Below are 26,932 nucleotides of genomic sequence, written 5' to 3'. Positions count from 1 at the left end.
CTATCTTATTACCTAATTATTTCTTTTCAAATGGAACATACAAGTCTTCATCTTCATTCAGAACAAAGCTACGCTCACACCTTCCCTCCTCAAGACTTACATGTGGAAATTGTCCCCTATTCTGAGGAAATATGCTTAGCAAGGTCAGAACTGTAGAGGCTTCACCCAAACTTTGGTTTCTGCAGTCAGAGCCCTTCACAGTGTGATCTCATCCAGCTTCATAAGATAAGGTAGCATTGATCTGTACTTGATTAGGAGACCTAGAAAAAACCCAAATGCTGTAAGCAATGGCTTTGGGGATTCACAGAGGACACACTTCCCCTAGAAGTACTGTAGCAGTGCCCTAGCATATCAGGGAATGCTATGTTTGTGGGGGCTGGTCTTTCTGATGAGATGAAAAGCCTAATGTTCTTGCTGAGCTCTTGTGGTCTTTGCAGATCCCATGACAAGACAAGGAGTGCTAATTTCAGTATGTGGGCCAAATTCTGTGTTGTATAATTATACTCTGCCTCCCTAATTTTGCCCTACATTTGTTCATTGCATTATTCATTTTTGTCCTTAAAGTTGTGTGTTGTTGCTGTGTGCTGTTGCCACCAGGTCGCTACCGAAATGTAGCTGGCAAAGTAATGCTATCATGTGGTGTTTGAATATTTGATCATCTGTTCAGGATGTTAAGGTCTTTAGAGAATCACATCCAAATTTAGGAGAGTTCTCATTTTTGGCAGTTTTTACAAATGATAAGCAGCTTTGTAACGCTGAACTTTGAACTACTCTTCAACCCAAATTGTGCAATTTTGTATTTATATATAGCTCCTTTCATTTAATACTAATGCATTGTGCTTATGTAGCGGCTTTCATCAGTAAATCTCAAAGCACTTTGCAAAGGTGAGCAAGTATCATCCTTATAGATGTGTAAACTGAAGCACAGAAAACAACTTGTCCGAAGTCACAGAGCAAGGAATAGAACCCAGGTCTCCGGACTCCTTTGCCCTCCCTGTTACACTATGCTGACCTCAAGTTTTATTCGTTGCTGGGGTTGACAGAAGATTTTCCATCTATACTATTTTTTGACAGAAAGTTGGGCTTTTGACTAAATAGAATGTTCCATAAAAAGCATCTGCTTTCCGTGGAAGTCTTTTGATTTTTTTTTTTCCACTGAAAAATTGAACCCTGCAAAGTGAAGTTTTCAACCAAAATTCTAAATATTTTTGATTTAGATGGGGCTCATGGGAGGTGTTATTCAGTTCCTCATTTCCGCATTCTCCTCTGTTAGCTAGGCTTCCGCTGCCACGGCGCACTGTCCTATAAAGGAGAATGGGATCATGAGGCACTGCGGCAGTATTTCTGAATTTAACTATTTTGGTTTTTCATTTTTGCTGAAAAGTAGAAATTTTCTGCAGGGACCGGGGAACCCCATTTTCCAAACAGCTGTATTTCCTACCCTATTGCTGACTTGCACAGTGGCTTTGGGCAAGTCACTTAATGCTCAAGAGATGTACTGAGAGGCTGTATGATTAAAACATTGTTCTTCAGTAACATCCAATTACTAAAACGATTTAATCTTTCTAAACATATTGGATAAATGTCACGCCTTCCATCCAAGCACTTGATTTGCTTTTCAGGCATGGTGCTCATTTAGTCTCCCAACATTTCTGTCAGATAGATATGTACTCTCCCTATTTCACATACGGGGCACTGAGCAATCCTATTACTACTGGCATAGGAGTGCTAGGTGAACAGATATCCATGTGCAAAGATGAGTTATGATTGCAGACCTCTGAGCCCAAGATGAGTTTATCCCATTGATTTGTATGATGGGATGATGATTTATATGACAATATTTCGCTATTTCCTATCCCATTCACTAAGGCTATGTCTATACTACAGACCATACAGTGGCACAGCTGTACCGCTATAGCTGTGTCGCTGTAAGGTCTCCCATCTAGACGCTCTTTGCCTGTAGGAGAGAGCTCTCCTGTCAGCATAGCCTGTCCACACCAGCACTTTTGTTGGTGAAACTTACGTCAGTCAGGGGTGTGTTTTTTTTCACACCCTGACCTACAAAAGTGCTAGTGTAGACAAAGCCTAAGCATTCAATTGGTGAAATGATTTGAGATCCATTTAGCTAGATAACTGCTAGATGATTCTCACTGTAGGCTTTCCAATTTAAGTTTAGTTCCTGTATTGCTTCAGAGCTCATCGTCTTTTATAGATAATGACAAGATGAGAAGATCTTAACTCTCTTGGTGAACAAACAGGTTTCTCCAGAAATGTTCTGCCTGGAAGAACAAAATTGAATGCATACGAGCTTTTTTAAGGCAAAGAAAAACCCATGGCTGCGTAGCTGGGGAAGTAGGCTCATGTTCTTGCATGGCTGACTGGCACTGCCTTTCAACAGACTTTTTTGTTTAATTTATGAAGGGAAAAAGAAACTCCAGAAAATAGGTTAATCATCAGCTCCAAAAATGCAGAATTAGATCTGTCTTGCACCCAAGTGGCAATGCTTAATTAGTGTGTGCAGAGCTGTGAAATCCTTCCTGTATCGTTTGAGACCAACCTGTTTTGTAAATATAGGGGTGGGGATGGGGAAAGTTCATCTGCCGAGAGAAGTTTCTGCTTGGTTCTAGCTAAATTTTTATCTCTTAACAGGTCCTTGCATGTAAAAACAAACCTCCCTGGTTTTGTTTCCCATGGAGAAGTGAAACCGGCCATGTGTGGCGTTTATTTTTGTTTTTGTCCTAAGACAGCAAAGGTACCAGTCTAGCTGAAATGTTTCTAAAAACTGAACAAGCCATCTAGTCTTTTCCCCCAACCCTAGGAAAGAGAACAGTTCTCATTATCCAAGATCATTTAAAAATGGTCCCGGCTTTAGTAAAATTTGCTCTGGGGTTTTTGGCAACTAACAGTTTCTTGTTGTTTGTTTGCTCAGTGTGAAACACAAGGGAGAGTTTCTGTTCTGGGTGATAGAAAGGAAGTGTGCAGTCTGGATGGTAGAAAGTGATCTGGGACCACAGCAAGCAAATTGTTTCCAAGTTCTTTAAAATACAGCCCTGAGGATTATTTCTTGGTTTTATAAATTGTGTTGAACGATGCAGAGATTGTCGTAGAGCATGATGTACTGTACATTGGTTACCATATATTGGAAGGAATGCACCTTGCAAGCTATTAGTTTGTCAAACTCAGAAGATAAGTCTTCACTGTCTATATAACAAGTTACTTTCGTTTTGTCCTCCCACGGTGTCTATGCGCCACTGCCCTATTGGATGGAAGGTCAGGCCCACTCAAATGTGGGAACACATTGCTATGTAGTGGCTGCACCCTATAGAGAATATACGCTATGCTAGAATGAATGTATTTCAGGAACCGATACTGATTTACATTTTAAGAGAGCTGATGCACGTTCTTAATTGCATAAATCATTGTGAGATGATTGTTTGTATGTGCCAGGTTCTACTATTCATCCAGGTTAATTCATGGGATGTGGGATAGTTTTCTGCTATCTGCAGATGTCAAGAGCATTATGGGTGCTTGTTTCATTTAAGGCATTAGCCATGATAGAGGGGATTTCCTCAGGGAAAGTATCCAGACTCAGATGCAAGACCAACACCAGTTTACCTCTTAAATATTACACATTTGTTTTTTGATGCTCTTGCAAATTGGCAGCTGTGTCCATGTTCATGTGAGAGCATTTTCCTAACAGCAAAGACAAAGCTCCCTGCTGGCTCCTGCTGTGAAAGGGTGCATCACATTTCTCAGCAGCATTCTGTGTCGACCTAAACAAAGCTGTTTCATTATGGGATCATGATCCCCTCTGAAGATGTTGAAAAACCCCATGGGAACACTTCTTGCAGTAATAAGAAAAGAGAATACTAAAAACACCTGCCAAAGAGATTCTGTTAATGGAAGTCCTCTATCAACACATTTGAAGGAAGTGCCAACTTCTAATGCCACAGAATAATACAGTAGCATTGAGCAATACAAGTGAAATCTATACAAATCACTTGCTGGGAAAGGGAATTGTGTTAGAGTAGCATCCCACACACTCAGGAACTCTAGTGGTTACGTAATGACTGGACCTGGAGGCTTGGCATTTGGAAAAACATTTTGAAAAAGAATTTTAAGTAGTTAAAATAAAACAATAACAACCTGTCAAGGGATCATTAAGGACTTTACTTAAGGTGACAACGCAAGTTTGGAATTAAAATTGTGGATTGGTTCTCGGCTAACCCATTGTACCAAAGTCTTGGACTATTACAGAAAAAAGAACAGGAGTACTTGTGGCACCTTAGAGACTAACAACTTTATTAGAGCATAAGCTTTCGTGGGCTACAGCCCACTTCTTCGGATGCATATAGAGTGAAACATATATTGAGGAGATATATATACACACCTACAGAGAGCATGAACAGGTGGGAGTTGTCTTACCAACTCTGAGAGGCCAATTAAGTAAGAGAAAAAAACTTTTGAAGTGATAATCAAGATAGCTCAGTACAGACAGTTGTATTACTTGTAAGTATTCTCACACTTCTTATCAAACTGTACTGAGCTATCTTGATTATCACTTCAAAAGTTTTTTTCTCTTACTTAATTGGCCTCTCAGAGTTGGTAAGACAACTCCCACCTGTTCATGCTCTCTGTAGGTGTGTATATATATCTCCTCAATATATGTTTCACTCTATATGCATCCGAAGAAGTGGGTTGTAGCCCACGAAAGTTTATGCTCTAATAAATTTGTTAGTCTCTAAGGTGCCACAAGTACTCCTGTTCTTTTTGCGGATACAGACTAACATGGCTGCTACTCTGAAGACTATTACAGAGAGACTATAGCCTCTGCATAGTTAAGGTTGAACCATTGTAATGTGCTATTTTTACACCTTCCATCCTCTTATAACTTTGGTTTGGCCTAGATAATGCCACACTTTCTTGGATGGTAAAGGGTAATGTTTCTAGAGCATTGGTGGAAAGTTCACTCATCTATTTAAAAACAATAGAAGAACCCTGATTTAAAATCTTCATTTTTGTTTATCTCCCTCCGGCTCAAAAGTGGCTTGTTTTTGCCCCTTCAGATTTTTCAAATAGTTATGTCTCATTGAAAGCTCATGTGACTGCACCCTGGTTTCTGCAGCTATAGCTAGTAAATAAAACTATTAAGCTCTGTGTATAGCTTTGGTTTCTGAAGAACTTCTGTGCCATTAATTTCAGTTGTGCTAGCAACTGTATTGTTAATTGCAAAATACATCTACGGATACTTCACATTTAACAGTAGTTGTTGAAAGAAAATACTTAGGCACTGACATTTAGATAATACAAGTATATTTAAAATAGCAAACACACCATTTTATGAATTTAAGGTTATTGTGATGAAAAAATCTATTCCTTTATACATGAATGAGAAACGTGTTCACGCTGATTAGGTAGGACATGTAAGAATTGGTGCCTGTAGTTATTTGCTTAGGATTTTTAGAGGCATTGATGTGAAAGCAGGATATTTAGTTTTCAGAGCCTATTCCGCTCCTTCTGTTTGTTCCTTATGTGAAGTCACAATGTTTTGTCTGTGATTTAATCATTTCCATAGCAACCAACTGTGATTGAACAGGGTTTATGACTTCAATAAGGAATAAGCACCAGGAACACAGAGGTTCTTAAAAACAGTCATGTTTTCATACTTTAATAAATAGGGTGGGTATAAGAAAATTGTTTCTAAATAGTGGTTTGTCACAAAGTATCAATGGATCTTTAAGACCTGAATATGTAGTTATGAATTTTTATGTTTTCCTGGCTCTCCTCTGTAAATATTAAAATGAAGCTTTTTTAGTACTTGCTTTTATTCATACTAACTACCCAGTCAGGGAATTAAAACTGCTTGATCCTTTGGTATTTGTGTAAAAATTCACTGGTCACTAATGGAAACTCGGCTACCCAATGGTGTTGTAAAGTGGATGGCACTTAACGATCCTCTCGTGTTTTCCATTCGTGGTAGTATGAGAATTAAATGTCCCAAAACTTTTCTTAACACAGAATTAAGGTTACCTAGTGATGCCTCAGGATGTGGAGAGTGACTACGTTGCTGAAAACCAGGCAATACAAAGTTGGGGTACATGCCACCTGCTTCAATACAACCTTACCTCTGCCTTCTCTAAGTGAAGCCCCGCCATGCCAATAACACACAGACTAGTATTCTACCCTCACAGATGCTACCGAACACTCCAGGAACACAGCATATAAGCACTGTAGGACACAGTCGAACTGTAACACCTTCTCTTTGCTAAGGCAAAACTTGGGGTTAGGTCAGGTGTAACAAACAGGAGCTACCTACACCTGGCCTGCACTCAAACTTTGGCCTACTGCATACAAACCACCCCAGTCCTGCTAATTGTTACCAAATCTTCAGTCTTGGCCAGAGGATTTCTTCTGAGACATTGCCTTCCTTACCCCTCACTGTGCCCCGGAGACCTCTGTCGTCTGTGCCACCAGAATGCTGACAATTCCTATGGCAAGGAGACACCCTCATGCACCTCTAGTGACACAGCCTACAAAATTCAGCCCTGAAATAACATACTTGCTCTCTCAAGGTACACGTGCCCTTCTTCTCATATCATAGAGACAGCTCTGCCAAGCTCTTACAACTCATTCCTCCACTATTCAGTACAGCAGGGAATGCAGCTGGAACGCATGCAGAAATTCAAATCTGTGGAATAGAACCATAGAATATCAGGGTTGGAAGGGAACTCAGGAGGTCATCTAGTCCAACGCCCTGCTCAAAGCAGGACTAATCCCCAGACACATTTTTGCCCCAAATCCCTAAATGGCCACCTCAAGGATTGAACTCACAACCCTGGGTTTAGCAGGCTAATCTCAAACCACTGAGCTATTCCTCCCCCCAACAATGGCACATTCTCTTAGTCCTTCCTCAGAGCTACTTACTATAGATTCACATATTTTAATACCAGAAGGGAGCACTAGATCATGTAGTTTGACCTTTTGTATAACACAGACCAGAGAATTTCATCTAGTTACTCCTGTATTGAGCCTAATAACTTGTGATTGACTAGAGCATCTTCCAATAAGGCATCCAGTCTTGATTTGAAGATGACAAGAAATGGAGAACCTGCCACTTTTCTTGGTCGTTTAATATTTGCACCACCCTTGCTGAACTATTCCCAGCTCAGGGGGGCTGGGGTGGGGGCAGGGTTAAGGTTGCACTGAGGAGCTGGCATGTCCCTTATCTTTTTATTTCTTAGTTTTTAGACACTTAAAGTTAGGCATGCTTCACATTCGGGAAGAGCACGAGGCACCACTGGGCAACCTTAACTCCGTGTTAACGAAGTTTTAGAGCATTTAATTTCCTTCGTTTGTTAAAAACAAAATTTTTTCAGCATCCCCATGTACTATAGTTCTGCTTTCCCCCTCCACTGCTTGTGAGTTATAATATTCATTTTTGCTTATGATCTTCCTTTTTGCTTATTAACTTTAAGACACAAAGTTTTATCTTATGTTCCTAAGTCCTCATTGAAACGGCTTCTTGAATGTGTATATGACTGTGTCCAACAAGCTGCTGTTAGCCTTAAGCCAAGAACACTATCAAAATGGGGAAATCTACATTGATTGCTGCTGGACAAATGGCTCTGTGCATCTGGATAATACTCATGTCTGTGTATTTACCTAGATACTGCACCCTTCAAATTGGTGTCTGGTCACTAGCACCCTTCAAATTGTGCAAGCAAAATTTGACCTTGGGGATTTGTGTTCTCCACCATTCCACTGAGACTCCAAGGAAAGGAAGTTCATATTGATTCCTGGGAGACGGAGGAGGTGCCATCTGGCCCATTCTGAAGACACTGTCGGAAAGGAAGTAGTTGGTTGTCTAGGGACCAGTGATTATGACCTGATTGCAGTTAGGATGGGCAAACAATATGGTCCTAACCAGTAATACATATACCTGGTGCTTCAAAAGGGCTAATTTCTCAAAGCTGAAGAAACTTCTGAGTGGAATTGAGTGGGAGGAAATATTTAGTCAGAAAAATGTGAATGAAAATTGGTAGTTTATTACAGGGCAGCAAAGCCACAATTCCACAGTTAAGAAAGGGGACAACTCAGGGTAAAAGCCCAACTGGGTTTAGAGTGGAAGTAAAGGCTGCAATTAATAAAAAGAAGAAACAAAAAATAGAAAAAGGGGAGGCAGACAGCGATCAATCTAAATTATAAGTTATGAAGTGTAGAAAATTGGTAAGGGAAGCTAAAGACATCAGGTAAAAATCCATGGCTGGCAGAGCCAAAGACAAAAATGAGTTTTTTATTGGGAACATAAAAATCCTGAAAATTAAGAATAGTACAGAAAAGGAAAAATGTTCAATAAATCTATTTGGAAAGAAATGGTTATGCACTAGCATGACATGAGAATGAATTACTTTCCAGGACATTAGTAGCTAAGGAGAATGTTAGACAACACCTATTAAGGATAAACATTTTTAAATCTACCGGCCCAGATAACTTGCACCCAAATGTCCTAAAAGATTAAGCAAATCAGTGGCCTGCTGAAGTTAGATTTTAGTTTCAGAGTAGCAGCCGTGTTAGTCTGTATCCGCAAAAAGAACAGGAGTACTTGTGGCACCTTAGAGACTAACTCTTGGAATACTGGGGAAATTCTAGAAGACTGGAAGAAAGCTTTTATCATGCCAATATTCGAAAAGGGTTAGCAGGGTAATTACAGTCTGATTAGTCTGGCATCGATCCCAGCAAAATATTGGAAAAGCTGACTCAGTCAATAAAGAATCAAAGGATTGGAATATAATTGGTGCCAGTCATCATGCTTTTACAGAAAACAGGTCTTGTCAACCAAATCTGAGACCATTTTTTAAGATTACAAGCTTGGTTGATAAAGTTAACACTGTAGATCAGTGGTGGGCAACCTGCGGCCCGCCAGGGTAATCCGCTGGCAGGCCGCGAGACAGTTTGTTTACATTGACCGTCTGCAGGCATGGCCGCCCACAGCTCCCAGTGGCCGTGGTTCACTGTTCCCAGCCAATGGGTGCTGCGAGAAGCGGCACGGGCTCCGCAGCTTTCCGCAGCTCCCATTGGCCGGGAATAGTGTACCACGGCAACTGGGAGCTGTGGGTGGCCATGCCTGTGGAAGGTCAATGTAAACACTGTCTCGCGGCCTGCCAGCAGATTACCCTGACGGGCTGCAGGTTGCCCACCACTGGTGTAGATAGAACAGACTTAGACTTTTGTAAGGCATTTGACTTAGTACTGTACAACGTTCTCATTAGAAAATTAGCACAATACAATATCAAAGAAGCACACATTAAATGGATTTAAAACTGGCTAACTGACCTATCTCAAAGTAGTCCGTGGGGAATTATCGAATGGGGATGTTTCTAATGGGGTTCTGCAACAATCAGTATTAGGTCTGACACCATTCAATATTGTCGTCAGTGATATGGAAGTAAATATAAAATCACTGCTGATATTAAAAAAAATGACACAGAGATCGGTGGAGTGGTAAGTGAAGAGGACAGGGCAGTCATACAGAGTAATCTGGATTGCTTGGTAAAATGGGCCATTGAAATGAAATGTATTTTAATGTAGCCAAATGCAAAGTTACACATCCAGGAACAGGGGATGCAGGCCATACCTACAGAATGTTGGACTGTATCCTGGAAAGCAGGGACTCAAAGGAATTACGGGTCGTAGTAGACAAGAAAATCAACATGACCTTGCATTGGCAAAAAGGGCCAGTTTGAGCCTTGGATGTATAAACTGGGAGGAGTGAGGAAGAGGAGGGAGGTGAGTTTTCCTCTGTGTATGGCATTGGTGAGATCAGCAGGGCAGTACTCCATCCGGTTCTGGTGGCCACCTTTTAAAATGGAAGTTGAAAAATTGGAAAGGGTGCAGAAAAGAGCACGACAAAAATGAGTTGAGGACTGGAGAAAAAGCTTCACGGTGAGAGGCTTAGAGCTGTATCTGCTTAGTTTATCGAAAAGAAGACTGAGAGGTGACTTGACTGCAGCACATGAGTACCTTTGGGGAGAGAAAATACTGGGCACTAAAGGGCTCTTTAAGCCAACAGAGAAAGGCATATCAAGAAGTGACGTCTGGAAGTTTAAACCAGACAAATTCAGATTAAAAATTAGGCCCAAATGTTTAACAGGGAGGGTGATTAAGCGCTGGAACATGCTACCAAGAGAAGTGGTGGATTCTTCATTTCCTTATGTCTTCATGTCAAGACTAGATGTCTTTCTGGAAGATCTGCTTTAGTCATACACAAGTTATTGGGCTTAATACAGGGGTATCTGGATGAAATTCTATGTCCTGTGACTGACAGGTGGTCAGGCTAGATGACTTAAGTTCCTCTTGGCTTTATTGCATTTATCCATAAATGCAAATGCAAAGAGATGGCTCTTCTCTAGCTCTTAAGGGGATAGGATTGTATAGTTAATTGATAAGGTCCTGCTGTTGAAAAAGCCTAATAGCCTTGCCTTGGCTCTATTAATTTTGTATTTCTCATGACAGTGCCGGTCTGTACAAGCACAATATCCTCAGGTAGTCGAGGCCTGCTCCACTCAGGCCTTTGTAGATTGGGACCAAGACACTGAAGTACCTTGGTACTGAACAGTGGCCCAGGGAAACATGTGGAGCCCTGGGGTGATGTGCTCCTGTTACTTCGCTCTGGTTGGAAGGTGCACCGCTGCACGCTGAATTAAATGGAGCTGCTTTGCAGCCTTCACCATCCCCCAGTTTTAGGACTTTACAGTAATCCATCTGGGAGGTGATAAACCCACAGATCACTGCTGCATCTGACAGGATCGGGCCCAGCCTGCTGATCAGCTGAGAAGAAAGATACCTGTGTTGCATGGCACACGATCTCAGATGTAGTACTAAACTGTATAAAGGGGACAAACGGGAGGTTGAAATACCTTCTGTGACAAAGTTCCCTCCTGCTGACCAACAAGGCCTACTCTCCCATACCGTTCATGCCTGAATTCAGGAAGCTGCTGTGACGTTGTGCAGTCTATATGGTTTTATAAAAACTTGATAATAAGTCAATATAATGTAACTGGGATAGTTTTAGAGAAAATACGGTAATAAGTGAATGTAACGTAACTGGGATATGCTTCATGCAAAAGGTCTCTTGTAAGGTATCATTACAAAGCTTATACTCTACTGAGTATGATCATCTGATATGTATAAATGTACCACTCTTGTATCTAAAACTAGAACTATAAAATGTAACTCTGAGGGCCTATTGTAATTATGTAAAGTGTGGGCCATTAATGATGGTTTGGAATCTTGATGACTCCCATTGTCTGCAGATGGCTGTTTACCTGTGAGTCTCCCTGTATGTGTGTGTGCTGGCAAGTGAGTAATGAAGTCTTGCAGTGACATGTGATCATGTCACCTGAACTGGAATCCATCTTTAACCTGGTGCTTTTCCAGTGAGGGGGTGGGGAGGGGGTGGAAACCCAGAGGGACAAAGGGTTCCCGCCTTATGCAAAAGATATATAAAGGGGTGGAAGAGAACAGAGAGGGAGAGGAGCCATCATGGAGAATCCCCTAGCTAACACCTAAGCTGGAACAAGAGCTGTACCAGGGGAAAGAATTGTGCCCAGGCCTGGAAGGTGTCCAGTCTGAGAAAAACTTACTGAAGCATCTCTGAGGGTGAGATTATCTGTATTTAGTTTGATTAGGCATAGATTTGCGCATTTTATTTTATTTTGCTTGTGACTTACTTTGTTCTGTCTGTTACTACTTGGAACTACTTAAATCCTACTGTCTGTATTTAATAAAATCACTTTTTATTTAGTAATTTACTCAGAGTATGTATTAATACCTGGGGGAGCAAACAACTGTGCATATCTCTCTATCAGTGTTATAGAGGGCGAACAATTTATGAGTTTACTCTGCATAAGCATCAGATGGGCATCTGAGTACTAAAGACAAGCACACTTCTGTGAGCTGTTTTCAGGTAAACTTGCAGCTTTGGGACAAGTGATTCAGACCCTGAGTCTTTGTCAGAGCAGACTGGAGTGTCTGGCTCAGCAAGACAGGGTGCTGGAGTCCTGAGCTGGCAGGGAAAACAGAAGCAGGGGTAGTCTTTGCACATCAGGTGGCAGCTCCCAAGGGGGTTTCTGTGATCCAACCCGTCACAGCTGCTATAGTACATAACCTGGTGGTTTCCCCAAAAATGCTGCAGGCATTTGGGGGCATTGATACTGCAATGGAGGGTACAGACCTTGTGAGCTGAGCAAAGTCCTTTAGATGCTACCCATAATCCTTAGCATGGAAAGGAGGCAGCTCTTTGGGTATAGATGGTGAGTGCAATGGCCCAGAGGCTGGAAGAAAAGCAGGGGGCGGTTTCTTGCTGACAGTTGGTACACACCCACCACATGTATTTTTCTGCAGTGTCGCCATCTGGCATTTGCTTAGTGTACTGCGGCCAAATGTGTCTTGATCGCCATCTGGCACTTGCTAAGAGAATAAGAAGATAACACATGGACACTGATTATACCCTAACTTGCATCAAAGGTTCTTGCAGGGCGCAAATTCTGCAATCTTATGAGTTATAGAATCATAGAATATCAGGGTTGGAAGGGACCTCAGGAGGTCATCTAGTCCAACCCCCTGCTCAAAGCAGGACCAACACCAACTAAATCAAAGTCCACATATATTCTGTTAATAACTTGGGCTATTACCAGTTTGTTCTTTGTGAATCTTTGCCACTGACATTGCGTAGCATCGGGATGCTAGTCCTCTTGGAATAATTCAGTGTCAGCCTTTTGTGGAGGAGGGGGGAGTTGTGTCTATATCAGGAAATAGTCTAAGTCCCCCTTAGCGTTTTTGTAAAACAAAATCCTTTTAATCTTAAACCTCTTTGCTTTATTAACTCCCTACCTTATCCACCCAAAAGTCATTTTCATATTGGTGGCTTCAAGCCAAAAGTAATGGATGAGGATTGCGATGTTTGAGAACTAAGTAACTACCAGATTGTAAATGAGCAGCATATATATATATTTTTTACCCTGGCAGTTCATTCAAGGGCTATCTATGCCCAGCAGACTGAGATATGGGGAAGACTTTCATTTGCAGGCAGCTAGCATGCAGTTTTGTAGGCCTTAGCTATACAGCTACCTCCAGTGGTGTGACTTACTGTTGCTAATAACCAGCATTGTTGGAGTCTCACCACAGGGCATATCAGAAAGAGGATGTGCTAGAAATAAGAGCAGGGCAGAGCAATACAAGGGTTGTTTTCAGCTCCCCCTGCTGCTTTCACTTTAAATACAAGAAAACAAAGTTGAAGCCTATCTGGCTAGTGCCTTGAACTGACTTATTGCTCTGCAGACCTGTGGAAATTGACCACCTCCAAGGAGGGAAAATGACGGCAGCATTTGAAATGTGGAGCTATTACTGGAAATAGAAGCCAAAAGCTGGGCAGTGCAGTGTTGTGAAGAGAAATGTTTCCTCTCCTGGAGCTTGAGAAATGAAAGTTCCAGTATTGCACATGGCCACTAAGCAGAAGTGGAGACCATCTGGAGAAGATGATGGTGGAAGGCAGCTTGCCAAGGAAAAAGCTGAAGGGAAGGCAGAGTGGGGAAGTAGTGGACAACAGGGCTACAATGAATTATACTGTATTAATTGTATGATCGCTGTGTTAGAAAACGCACATGTTCAGATAGAAAGCAACAGAGGGTCCTGTGGCACCTTTAAGACTAACAGAAGTATTGGGAGCATAAGCTTTCGTGGGTAAGAACCTCACTTCTTCAGATGCAAGGCAAGTGAGGTTCTTACCCACGAAAGCTTATGCTCCCAATACTTCTGTTAGTCTTAAAGGTGCCACAGGACCCTCTGTTGCTTTTTACAGATTCAGACTAACACGGCTACCCCTCTGATACATGTTCAGATAGGAATCCCATATGGTTGGCAGAACTTAGAGTATGCTGGAAAGGATAGAGAGGTGGCTGCAGAAAACAGAACAGAACCATAAGCTGGGCTAAAATGGCACAACGAAGGGCCTCTTTCCCAGTATGAGTAACTGATCAGGATAGTGCTGTCTGGTGATTCTGGCACAGCACTGCTGGGAGTGAAGAGAGGCGTTCTGCTCCTCATTCCAATTCGCTGCATAGCCTTGGGCTCTCTCTGCCCTACTTTCCTTACCGGGAGAGTGGGGCTATTGCCACCCACTCCAGCACTTGAGATCCTCAGATAGACAAAGTATCATTACTGTAAACTCTCCATCCTACATACAGATTCTGTCTTCCTGTGCATCTTAGCCCTGCTGGAATAGCTCAGAGGAAAATTCTCCTACACAGTCTCATAGTCTGCAGGAGACTCCAGCAGTGCTAACTAGAAATGCTGATTAGGTAGCTCCTGCTAGTACACAAGCAGCAGCCCAATGGGTTACAGGTTTAACCGGCCGAAGGAAGCGTATTTTGGAAGCAAACATTGCCTTAGTTTGAAAGGACAGCAGCTAACACCTTCAGAAATGTGAAAGGTTTCAGAGGGGTAGCCGTGTTAGTCTGTATCAGCAAAAACAACGAGGAGTCTTTGTGGCACCTTAGAGACTAACAAATTTATTTGGGCATAAGCTTTTGTGGGCTATAACCCACTTCATCAGATGCATGGAGTGGAAAATACAGTAGGCAGGTATAAATACACAGCACCTGAAAAGACGGGAGTTGTCTTACTGAGGGGGGGGGGGGGGGGGGGTCAGTGCTAACGAGGCCAATTCAGTTAGGGTGGATGTGGCCCATTTCCAGCAGTTGACAAGAAGGTGTGAGTATCAACAGAGGGAAAATAATTTTTTGTAGCGACCCAGCCACTCCGAGTCTTTATTCAGGCCTAATTTGATGGTATCATGTTTGCAAATTAATTCCAGTTCTGCAGTTTCTTGTTGAAGTCTGTTTTTGACGTGTTTTTGTTGAAGAATGGCCACTTTTAAGTCTGTTTTTGAGTGTCCAGGGAGATTGAAGCGCTCTCCTACTGGTTTTTGAATATTACAATTCTTGATGTCTGATTTGTGTCCATTTATTCTTTTGCGTAGAGACTGTCCGGTTTGTCCAATGTACGTGGCAGAGGGGCATTGCTGGCACATGATGGCATATATCACATTGGTAGATGTGCAGATGAACAAGCCCCTGATGGTGTGGCTGAAGTGGTTAGGTCCTATGATGGTGTCTCTTGAATAGATATGTGGACTCAGTTGGCAACGTGGTTTGTTGCAGGGATAGGTTCCTGGGTTAGTATTTCTGTTGTGTGGTATGTAGTTGCTGGTGAGTATTTGCTTCAGGTTGGGGGGCTGTCTCCCAAGGTCTGTGAGAGTGAGGGATCGTCCTTCAGGATAGGTTGTAGATCCTTGATGATGTGCTGGAGGGGTTTTAGTTGGGGGCTGTAGGTGATGGCTAGTGGCGTTCTGTTACTTTCTTTGTTGGGCCGGTCCTGTAGTAGGTGACTTCTGGGTACCCTTCTGGCTCTGTCAGTCTGTTTCATCACTTCCCCAGGTGGGCATTGTAGTTTTAAGAATGCTTGATAGAGATCCTGAAGGTGTTTGTCTCTGTCTGAGGGTTGTAGCAAATGTGGATGTATCTTAGGGCTTGGCTATAGACAACGGATTGTGTGATGTGGTCTGGATGAAAGCTGGAGGCATGTAGGTAAGTATAGTGGTCAGTAGTTTCCGGTATAGGGTGGTGGTTATGTGACCATTGTTTATTTGCACAGTAGTATCCAGGAAGTGGATCTCTTGTGTGGACTGGTCCAGGCTGAGGTTGATGGTGGGGTGGAAATTGTTGAAATCCTGGTGGAATTCCTCAAGGGCCTCCTTCCCATGGGTCCAGATGATGAAGATGTCATCAATGTAGCACAAGTAGAGTAGGGGCGCTAGGGGACGAGAGCTAAGGAAGCGTTGTTCTAAGTCAGCCATAAAAATGTTGGCATACTGTGGGGCCATGCGGGTACCCATAGCAGTGCCGCTGACTTGAAGATATAAATCGTCCCCAAATCTGAAATAGAATTCCTGCAAGAATCTGCTGGTGTTTCACCTTCTGATCTAAGCTGTTGTGTAGGTAGGTCCCAGCTTGTACTGTGTGTCTGAAGTGATTTTCTCTTGTGGGGAGTCTGTGTAAAGAGCCATGGTGTTCCAAGAGGTTGCTGTCCGCAGGCAAAGATGATGGTTATTGACATTATATCCAGTGCATCCTACCTTCTTCAGAGGGGAAAAATAGCTGAGGCAAACTACTCATTTACATCACGCTCTTCTGTGAGTGATTGTTTACCCTTCCCCTCTGTGCTGTTGTCTTTGTGCACAATTATTCTATGGGGCTACAGGCATTTTCAAGGCTCTTTTCTGTTGCACTGATCCAATATTTTGCTTTCCTGTGGAACAGAGTCATGAAGCTCCAGTGCTGAGGGGGTGGGAGGTGGGTGGGGAAATAAATATGAAGTGTCTTCAAAGGCATTACTCAATAGGCAGTCCTCTTGCTGCCAACCTTGTGACATGCTCCAGTATGAAATTGACTAGGAGCACTATGATATGAATCAGCTGCACATTGGAAGACAGAGTTTATATTTTTTAGAAACACATAACCCTCTCCCACCGCCCCTCCGTAACCCACTACTAACTTGTAACTTTGCTTTTCTCAGCTAGCATGTATTGCTAAACTGTTCAAGACCAACCCTGAAAGCCCTGGTTTATAATTTGTAGGGTAACTGGAAATGGAATTGAGGGAAATACAAGGATTTCTCCCAGCAGTCTCAGAAGGAAGTATGAGCCACACATTGATCTATTGATTAAGCAACCATGGTGCTGTGAGAAAACACACTGAACAAAGGCCCTTCTGTAAAAGACTCAGTGACAAAAGAACACTTCACTGTAAAGCCATGACTATTTCTTACCTAGTTTGGTTTCAGAGAGGCTGTGCTGCTCAGCATTTCCTGGCTTTGCAGGCTGACTCCGGGAACTGGAAAAATTAGCACTTGGTTTGAATGATCCTGCTAATGAAACCTGAAATCTTGTTTAACAGCCATTGTTGCAAAGAAGGAACCAGCATTAATTTCTCTTGGGAGAGAGGGACCTAAATGTTAAGACATTGGTTTCAAACCTCCGCTGTTTTTGTTCTGTTTGGTGCAGCCATATTAGCAGCAGATAGTCAGAAGGAAGGGAATGCAGTTTACAGGTATTCATGCTACTGATGGGCAACTTGTAGCTGCTTACACGCAGGTTCTGAGGCTTACCACCTCTTCTGTAACCCATAACTCCACGGTAGCGTTCTCTGAAATGTTTCCAATTCCACGCGCAGTCAGGAAGGCAGGCAGAACTGCAGGATCTCAATGTGTGGATGAGATGATGGTGTAGGGAGGAGTGTTTTACGTTTATTAGTAACTGAGGAACCTTTTGGGAAAGGAGGAGCCTATACATGAAGGATGGGCTCCACATAAACCAAAATGGAGCCAGATTTCTGGAATTTAAAATTAAAAAGGATGTAGAGGATTTTTTGAACTAAGCACTGGGGGAAAGCTGACCAGTGTGGAGGAGCGCACAGTTTCGTGGAAACATCGGGATGAATTTATTAAAAGGGAAACTCTATATCCTAGTAAAGATAGGAAAGAAGTTGGTAAAGTACAGGTAGGAGGTAGTGAGGAACAGTCAAATGTAAGAGTCTCACTGAAATATAACATATGAAGACAAGCAACTGAATATTGAGAAACTGTACAAGTGCTTATATACAAATGCTTGAAATCTAAATACTACGATGGGTGAACTAGAGTGCCTGGCATTGATATAAGAGGCATCAGGGAAAGTTGGTGGAATGAGGATAATCCGTGGGACACAGTGATACTGGGGTACAAAGTATATAGGAATGACAGAGTAGGTTGTGCTGGTGGGGGAGTGGCACTATATGTGAAAGAGAGCAGAAAGTCAAATAAAGTAAAAATCTTAAATGAATCAAACTGTGCCATGGAATCTCTATGGAGAGAAATCCCATGGTTGAATAATAAGAATATAGCAGTAGTAGTATACCACCTGACCAGGATGGTGACAGTGATTGTGAAATGCCCCAGGAGATTAGAGAGGCTACAAAGGCAGAAAATGCAATCATAATGGGGGATTTCAACTTTCTTCATGTGGACTGGGCATGTGTCACCTCAGAAAGTGATGCAGTGATAGGATTTCTAGACACCATGAATGACTGCTTCTTGGAGCAGCCAGTCCTGGAACTCACAATGGGAGAAGCAATTCTTGATTTAGTCCTAAGTCGAACGTAGGATCTGGTCCAAGAGGTGAATATAGCTGAACCGCTTGGTAATAGGAGTCATAATGTAATTAAAATTAAGATCTTCGTAGGGGGGAAAATGCTAAAGAAACCCACCACAGTAGCATTTAACTTCAAAAAGGGGAACTACACAAAAATGAGGAAACTAGTTAAATGGAAATTAAAAGGAACTGTCACCAGGGTAAAATGCCTGGAGACTATTGAAAAACACCATAATAGAGATCAAACTAAATGTATACTTCTGCACCCCAGAAAGTATGAGGACCAAAAAAAAAAAAGCCACCATGGCTAAACAGCAGAGTAAAAGAGGCAGTTGAGAGGCAAAAAGGCATTTTTTAAAAATTGAAAGTCAAATTCTACTGAGGAAAATAGAAAGGAGCATAAACTCTGGTAAGTCAAGTGTAAAAGTATAATAAGGCAGGCCAGGAATGAATTTGAAGAGCAACTAGCTAAGGACACAAAACTAACAGCAAAACATTATTTAAGTACATCAGAAGCAGGAAGCCTGCCAAACATTCAGTGGGGCTGCTGGACAATGGAGGTGCTTAAGGAGCACTCAGGGAAGACAAGGCCGTTGTGGAAAAGCTAAAAGAATTCTTTGCATCATTTTTCACCAGAGGACATGAGGGCGATCCCCACATCTGAGCCATTCTTTTTAGGTGACATGTCTGAGGGACTATCCCAGCTTGGTGTCAATAGAGGAGATTTTGGAACAAATGGATAAATTAGTACTAAGTCACCAGGACCAGTTGGTATTCACCCGGTAATTCTGAAGGAACTCGGATATGAAATGGCAAAACTACTAACTATGGTATGCAATCTATCACTTAAATCGGGATTTGTACCAGTTGACTGGAGGGTAGCTAATACAATGCCTATTTTAAAAAAAGTCTTCAGAAATGATCCTGGGATTTACAGGCTGGTAAGCTTAACTTCAGTACCAGGCAAATTGGCTGAAACTATAGTAAAGAACACAATTATCAGATACGTAGGTGAACATGCTGTGTTGGGGAAGAGTCAACATGGCTTTTGTAAAGAGAAATCATGCCTCTCCAATATATTAGGGTTCTTTGAGGGAGTCAACAAGCATGTGGAAAAGGATGATCAAGTTAATATATGTATTTGGACTTTCAGAAAGCCTTTGACAAGATCCCTTACCAAAGGCTCTTAAGCAAACTAAACAGTCTTGGGCTAAGAGGGAAGGTGCTCTCATGGATCTGTGACTGGGTAAAAGATAGGACACACAGGGTAGGAATAAATGGTTAGTTTTCACAATGGAAAGAGGTAAAAAGAAGGGTCCCCCAGGGATCTACTGGGACTTCAGCATATTCATGAATGATCTGGAAAAGGGGGTAAACAGTGATGTGTCAAAATTTGCAGATGATACAATGTTACTCATCATAGTTAAGTCCAAAGCTGACTGTGAAGAGGTACAAAGGGGTCTCACAAAACTGGGTGACAAAATGGTAGATGAAGTTCAGTGTTGATAAATGCAAAGTAATGCACTTTGAAAAAAATAATTCCAACTATATGTACAAAATGATGGGGTTTAAATGAGCTGTTATCACTCAAGAAAGAGATCTTGGAGTCATTGGGATAATTCTCTGAAAGCATCCTCTCAATGTGCAGCGGCAGTCAAAAAAAGTTAACAGAATGTTAGGAACCATTAGGAAAGGGATATATAATAAAACAGAAATATCATAATGCCATATCAATACTGCATGCATTTCTGGTTGCCCCATCTAAAACATATATATTTGAATTGGAAAAGGCACAGAGAAGGGCAACCGTAATGATTATGCATATGGAAAAGGTTCCAAACAAGGAAAAATTAAGAAGACAGGCATTGTTCAGCTTAGAAAAGAGACGACTTGGGGGGGATATGATAGAGGTCTAAAAAATCATGAGTGGTGTGGAGAAAGTGAATAATGAAGTGTTATTTATCCTTTCACATAACATAAGAATCAGGGGTCACCCAATGAAATTAATAGGCAGCAGGTTTAAAACAAACAAAAGGAAGTACTTCTTCCCATAACACACATCAGCCTGTGGAACTCTTTGCCAGGGGATGTTGTGAAGGCCAAAAGTATAACTGGGTTCAAAAAAGCATTAGATAAGTTCATGGAGGGTAGGTGCATCAATGGCTATTAGCCAAGATAGTCAGGTATGCAACCCCATGCTCTGGGTGTCCCTAAAGCTGCAGCTGCCAGAAGCTGGGCCTGGATGATGGGATGGATCACTTGAAATTGCCCTGTTCTGTTCATTCCTTCTGAAGCATCTGGAACTGGCCACTGCCAGAGGACAGGATACTGGTCTAGGTGGACCATTGACCTGACCCAGTGTGGCCGTTCTTATGCTCCCTACTTGCCACAATCCCTATTATCTCTTTTACTCTACTCACTCTCACCCAGAAAAGGGACAATGCCTCATTCACTCTCCCTCCCGTCAAGGAAGACACCAGGGAGAGAGATTCTATTGCACCCATTGTCGTACTCTCTCAGCACATTGTATCTAATCATTGACCATAGTAGAAGGGGGTATGGCTAGGTATTTGCAGTGGGAGCTCTAGTGTAGATAGGATGCCAATGGCCACAAATGTTCTGAGGCCTGGTCTACACCTAAAACTTAGGTCAATCTAGCTACATCGCTCAGGGCTGTGAAACATTTCATGCCTTGCATGATGTAGTTAGGTTGACCTAACCTGCACTGTAGACTCAGCTTAGTTGATGGATGAATTCTTCTATCAGCTTAGCTACCGCCTCTGAAAGAGGTGGGTTAATTACAGGGACAGAAAAACCCGTCCGTCGATGTGAGGAACAACTGCACTACAGTAGCACAGCTGCAGCACTCGAGTTGTGCCGCTGTAGGGTACACACGCCTTAAGAACTGTCACGTAAAGCTGCTGTGAGCTGGGTCAGACATCACTATGCGTAACTTTCCAGATACAGAGACGTTGTCCCTCCAGAAAACCATTGGGTGCAAGTGGGCAACAAATTCCATAAGATACTTTGGAATTAAATCTCAAACAACCTGAAACAGCTGTAAGATGTCAAATTTTGTGCTGGAACTACAGAGGTATTGCTCTCTTCGCCATCACAGGGAAGATTCTTGGCTGGATCCTACTAAACTGCCTCCCCACTCCCCCACCCCCCCCTTGCCGAGGAAGTCCTCCCTGAATCACAGCGAGACTTCAGGTCATCCCGAGGCACAACCGACATGATCTTCGTGGCATGACCGATTCAGGAAAAGTGCAGAGAGCAACACCCGGAACTGTTATGACATTCATCGACCTAACCAAGGCCTTTGACTCTATCAACTGTGATGCCCTATGGAAGGTGCTGTGTAGGTTTGGCTGTCCACAGAAATTCATTTCCATCATCCGACTACTCCATGATGGGGTGACTGCCACCATTCTGTGCAACGGCTCAGAGACCGAACCATTCATAATTTGCACCGGTGTCAAGCAGGGCTGTGTCATTGCTCCAACACTCTTCTCCATTTACCTTGCTGTGATCCTGATTCTCATTCGCGACCACCTTCATGATGGACTTGGGATTGAGTATCGTATGGATGGCCAACTCCTCAATCTTCAATGTCGCCAAACAAAATCCAAGATCACGAGAATTGGCATCACTGACCTTCAGTATGCAGATGACTGTGTCATTCTTGCACACACAGAGGCCGACCTGTAAAGCACCCTAAATCTTTTTGCAGATGCCTGTCACAGCCTGGGTCACAGCCATTTTCTGTACCTTGGTTGCCACCTCTCCCAAACAGCCAGCATTGACACAGAAATTTAATACAGGATCCACTGTGCCAGCACATCCTTTGGAAGACTACTCCAATGAGTCTTTAATGATAGGGATCTACAAACAGGTACTAAGATCTTGGTTTACAAGGCAGTTGTCATCCCCACCCTTCTCTATGGGCGTGAGACCTGGGTAACCTACAGACGACATCTCAAGTGGCTGGAGCGGTTCCAGGAGCACTGCCTCAGGAGGATTCTCAGGACCAGCTCGGAAGACTGACGCAGTAACACCAGCGTTCTCTCTGCAGCCAACATCAGCAGAAACGCAGGTCATGAAATACCAACTCCGCTGGGCTCGCCACTGTGTATGTATGCTGGACACTCTCCTCCCGAATCAAGGACTCTTCTCTCAGTTAAATCAGGGAAGAAGGGCTTGCAGAGGGCATCCAAAGCGCTTCAAAGACATACTGAAAGTACAACTTAAAAAGGGAGGCATCAGCCCAACAAACTGGGAGGACTCGGCGTGGAACAGAACATAGTGGCACCACACCATACACCAAGCCACAGCCCACTTTGAGGAGAACAGACGTGCTCATGAGACAGAGAAGCGACAAAGGAGGAAAGAAAGGGCACAACAGTCCAGCCAACAACTGTGTCTCTTCCAAGATTACACCTGTCACTTCTGTGGGAAAATCTGCAGGGCACGAATTCGGTTCCTCTGCCACTTAAATACTCACCAATGAACCCCCTTGGCAGACGTCATCCTTGCATCGAGGGATAGCAGAAGAAGATGTCAAACCTCTACTTCAGCAAATGAACAAAGGTTGCGTGCTGAGGGAAATACACAGTTTCTTGGTGAGGAAGAATATTTACAGTCAAATTGAATATTTTGCCAACGATATCTTTCTTGTTTCAAAATCTTCTGGGAAAGCTCTAGCAAGAATACAAAGAATGTTAGAATTCATATAGAATAAGAAAAGAGAGAGAGTGCAGATACTCTACAGTTCCATTAAACAGGGTGAACTAGTTCTAAATGTTACATGGTACTATCAAGCCAGCCAGCTCAAGCAAACACTGGGTCTTTATTGAACAGGAAAATTGTGGCAATCTAAATATTGCTAGGATAGCATGGATTAAAACAAATCAAATCTACCTATGTGCATGTCTTTGTGCAATTTATATAAATCCTTTAGCAAAGGCTACTGTATGGGTTGGGGGATAGAACCAGAGATAATACGTTCATTTTCTTTGCTAATTACACCCATTGCAAATAATCCAAATTTTAACCCAAATCATACAGCAGAGTTTTAAAGTTTTGGAGAGCCATGAAATACATATGTTTGGCCAACTGTTCAAAGAAACTTTTCTAACTCATTTAGAAACCAAAACCTGCTTTAACTGGCCCACTCTCCTTTGGTACCAGTACTTTCAAGTTAGGCATTATGTTTCCCAATTTCCTAGAAAACTTTTCCACAGAAAGCCAACTTTAGTAGAAGTGATGGCTTCTTGTTGATTAGAAAATAAAAAATTATAACTAATTTATGTCAATCTTTGCTGACAACTTTCCTAACAAAGAAACATCCACATATTCACAAAGGAAAAAAGGATTGGATAGACAAATTACCCCAGAGGAATTGGCTTTGGTCTGGGAAAAAAGTCTGCAACCTCAGTCTGTAGCAAAATAAAAGAAAATTCCTTAATATCTATTTCAATGGTACCTCCCATCAGACAGGTTTAAAATATATATAGAGAGAGTGAATTGGGATAAAAGTTGGTGAAATTGTGGTGAAAGAGGTATGGTACACGTGTCCGGTTATTAGAGAATTTTGGGATATGCTTCATAATGAAATATTATAAATTGTTGGATATTTATTACTGTGGCCGGAGTCCCAGGGGAGCCAACTGAGGTCACTCAGTTAGGGTGACCTGCAAAGAATGGGGCAGACAATCTCCAAAGCTGGTGGATTTTCCAATACTTAGATTTACCAAACCAGCATAAAACTGCTTCTATAATACCTCAATGGTTACCCAGAAGTCAATAACACAGTTCCCGTAAAGCAACCCGCCTTAGGCCTCCACCCAAAAACCCAAGTCAGATATGATGAGGATTACTGAAAATCTTATTTATCATGTAAGAAAGTTCTACCGATCCCCAAGGATCGGACACATTACCTCCCAGGTTGATAAATATTCCAGATCTTACCCAAATACACCCTTACAGCCAGTCCTTATTAACTAAACTAAAATTTATTAAAAAAGAAAGGAGAGATAGTATTGGTTAAAAGATCAGTGTACATACAGACATGAGCACAGTTCTTGAGATTGAATTCATAGCAGAGATGGTGAGCTTTGTAGTTGCAAAGAGTTCTTTCAGAAATAGTTCATGGGTTATAGTCCAAATGTTCACAGTCAGGGTGGTCCAGTCAGGATTGGGATCTCAGCCTTACGACTTAAGCTTCCCCTGCACGAAGCATCAAGCAGGTCTGAGATAAAAAGGATTGGGACCCAAGTCATCTTTATACAGTTCGGAGTCCTTAGGCGAACAATAGGCAATCACGGATACTTTGAAGTGCACATGTTTCCCAAGCATCATCGGTAATTAGCTACACTGATTTACATAAGGCAATTTATCTATTAGGCAGTCTATCAGAAACTTTAAAGTGATATATAGACAATGACATTATTTCACCCAAGATTCATCTAAATGTCAATATTCCCTTTTGAGCTCTGAATTAATAGCTATAGTGACAGACAGGAACTGTCTGTTTACATGGCTAATCATTAAACAAGATATAAGTAAACACGTGCAATTAGTATCCCCTTTAATTTCTAACAATATAGGTTTGCATTTCAAAGTTCTAGCCTGTCTAACATGGAATGGCCCTAATTACCATTTACATACCTTTCTAATATGTCTCTAAAGGTTGAACCTGGGTCAATTATCCTGCAGGATGCTTAACCCTTTCTGGCCATGCGTCACACTTTAAGATTCGTTGCAATTATATAACAGTGGCAGCAGCAATGATTTGCATCATAATATTTTAATTAGATAACGTTGCAATTACCAAATGATTACCAAAAAGCCCCAGGAGGATTACCAAATGATCCTTCGATAATCCTGCTGGTGGAATTGGTCAGGTTCAAAGAATTAATTTCACATCTGCTAATAGCTGCTGGGTTACTGATAGCGCCTCATTGGAGGGGGCGGGGAAAGCTCCACGTTAGAGGAATGGCTCCGAAAATATGGGGCATTGTTATGGAAAGAATAATGCTTCAATTACATACTCAACAGAACAGAGGGCCAATAAATGCTTAGATGTTTGGTTACCATTTATTGATTATTCAAAGTACATTCCCCTGCAAATAAATCCTAGCACACGTATCTGATTTTTTTAATATTAAGGTGGATGGACATGGCTGGTTTAATAAATATGAGTAGAGTCAGTAGTCGCACTCACTACAATCACAAGAAAACACAGCATGGCTAGTGGAAAGTGACTCACTCTAATATGGTAACACCCTACTAAATAGAGATTTGATTATTCTATTACTGCGTAATGTTGCTCTAAAAAAGATAAGCTCAGTGTTGTAATCATTAATGCTTTCAAGTATCAGAGGGATAGCCGTGTTAGTCTGGATCTGTAAAAAGCAACAGAGAGTCCTGTGGCACCTTTAAGACTAACAGATGTATTGGAGCATAAGCTTTCGTGGGTGAATGCCCACTTCGTCGGATGCATCTGACGAAGTGGGTATTCACCCACGAAAGCTTATGCTCCAATACATCTGTTAGTCTTAAAGGTGCCACAGGACTCTCCATCAATGGTTTGTTTCTGATTTACGTAGTAATGATTTGTAAACCTGTTAAAACTTCCTCCGTAGTTATTTTGAATGATAAAGAAGTCAGCGGCTGCCTGGAGCCCTGTCTAAAAGCAGCGCGGGGCTCCCATTGTTGCTGTCACTGGTGTAGCTGACCCATTGCTAGCAAACGTGGGATATGTTTCAGAAAGCAGGCTAGTGTAAACACAACCTGGTTGTGTGCTAGGGAATAATCCTGCACTCAGAGAGATGGACGTAATAGGACTCTTCATATCAACATGTAGCTCCCTTCGGATCCAGTCACTATCACTTCAGTTATTGGCCAGAATAGAGTTCTGCCTTCCCTCCTAGCCAGGGGAGCTCAGGATCTAAACTCTGATCTCCTCCCCAACCTGGTGAAGCTGTACACAGCTGTTACCAATCTACTGCATTGTTCTTCGCCCTACAGTGCCCTACTATCAACATTACTCTGTTGTTTAAAACACGGTTGGAATTATACTGCAGACCGGGTCTCTTAGCTTAGAATTTACCATGGCTTGTTGTTCGCTCGCTGAATTGGCTTGGACATCCAGAAATAAGGAGAATATTCGTTCTGAGTGTCATGGCTGCCTCTAAGGAGAAGATAATTTAATTGTCCTTGTCTTTGGTGCAAACTAGACGCAGTGAAAATTGCAGCTATCTTTGCCTAAAAGCAAGTCAGGTTTAAATTGTACAGAACACTGGTGTTCATATCGGTCCTGTGTCCTCTTTTCAATGTGGCTTTGGTGCCGCTCCATTCTTTTGTTACTGTGCATAATTCGGGAAAGTAGAAGCCTGACAGAAACTTTTTTGTTTTGCAGAATAAGGACAATGGTGAACCTGAGAATAAGCAGTTTAGAGAAGATGACGAAGAGGATGCCACCAAACACAAGTAATTTGTTTATTTTTCAGACAGCTGTCTCTGACTGTGTGTTGTGTTAGTGCTGCTTTCCATGGTTTGCTAATTAGGATCTTTCCTTGGCTTCCAGTGCCCAGATATCTTACTGTGAAGATTATCTGACATTGAGGGAATACAGTGAAAAACCACAGACAGTGTAGCCCTAGCAAAAAGGAAATTATCAGTAAG

At 42.2% G+C, this 26,932-nt stretch overlaps 1 protein-coding gene across 1 annotated transcript in view; it reads left to right on the top strand.

Moving 5' to 3' along the window:
• Positions 1–26,932, top strand: part of CCDC12 (coiled-coil domain containing 12) — an 84,001-nt gene that overhangs the window by 20,749 nt on the left and 36,320 nt on the right. Inside the window, exon 2 of the mRNA XM_065398488.1 lies at positions 26,667–26,737. Within this exon, the coding sequence (XP_065254560.1) occupies positions 26,667–26,737 (71 nt within the window). The remainder of the gene's footprint in view (positions 1–26,666; positions 26,738–26,932) is intronic.

Source organism: Emys orbicularis, chromosome 2, assembly GCF_028017835.1.
Source record: "Emys orbicularis isolate rEmyOrb1 chromosome 2, rEmyOrb1.hap1, whole genome shotgun sequence".
Taxonomy (NCBI): Eukaryota; Metazoa; Chordata; order Testudines; family Emydidae; genus Emys; species Emys orbicularis.
This window is presented reverse-complemented; position numbering and strand designations above follow the sequence as displayed.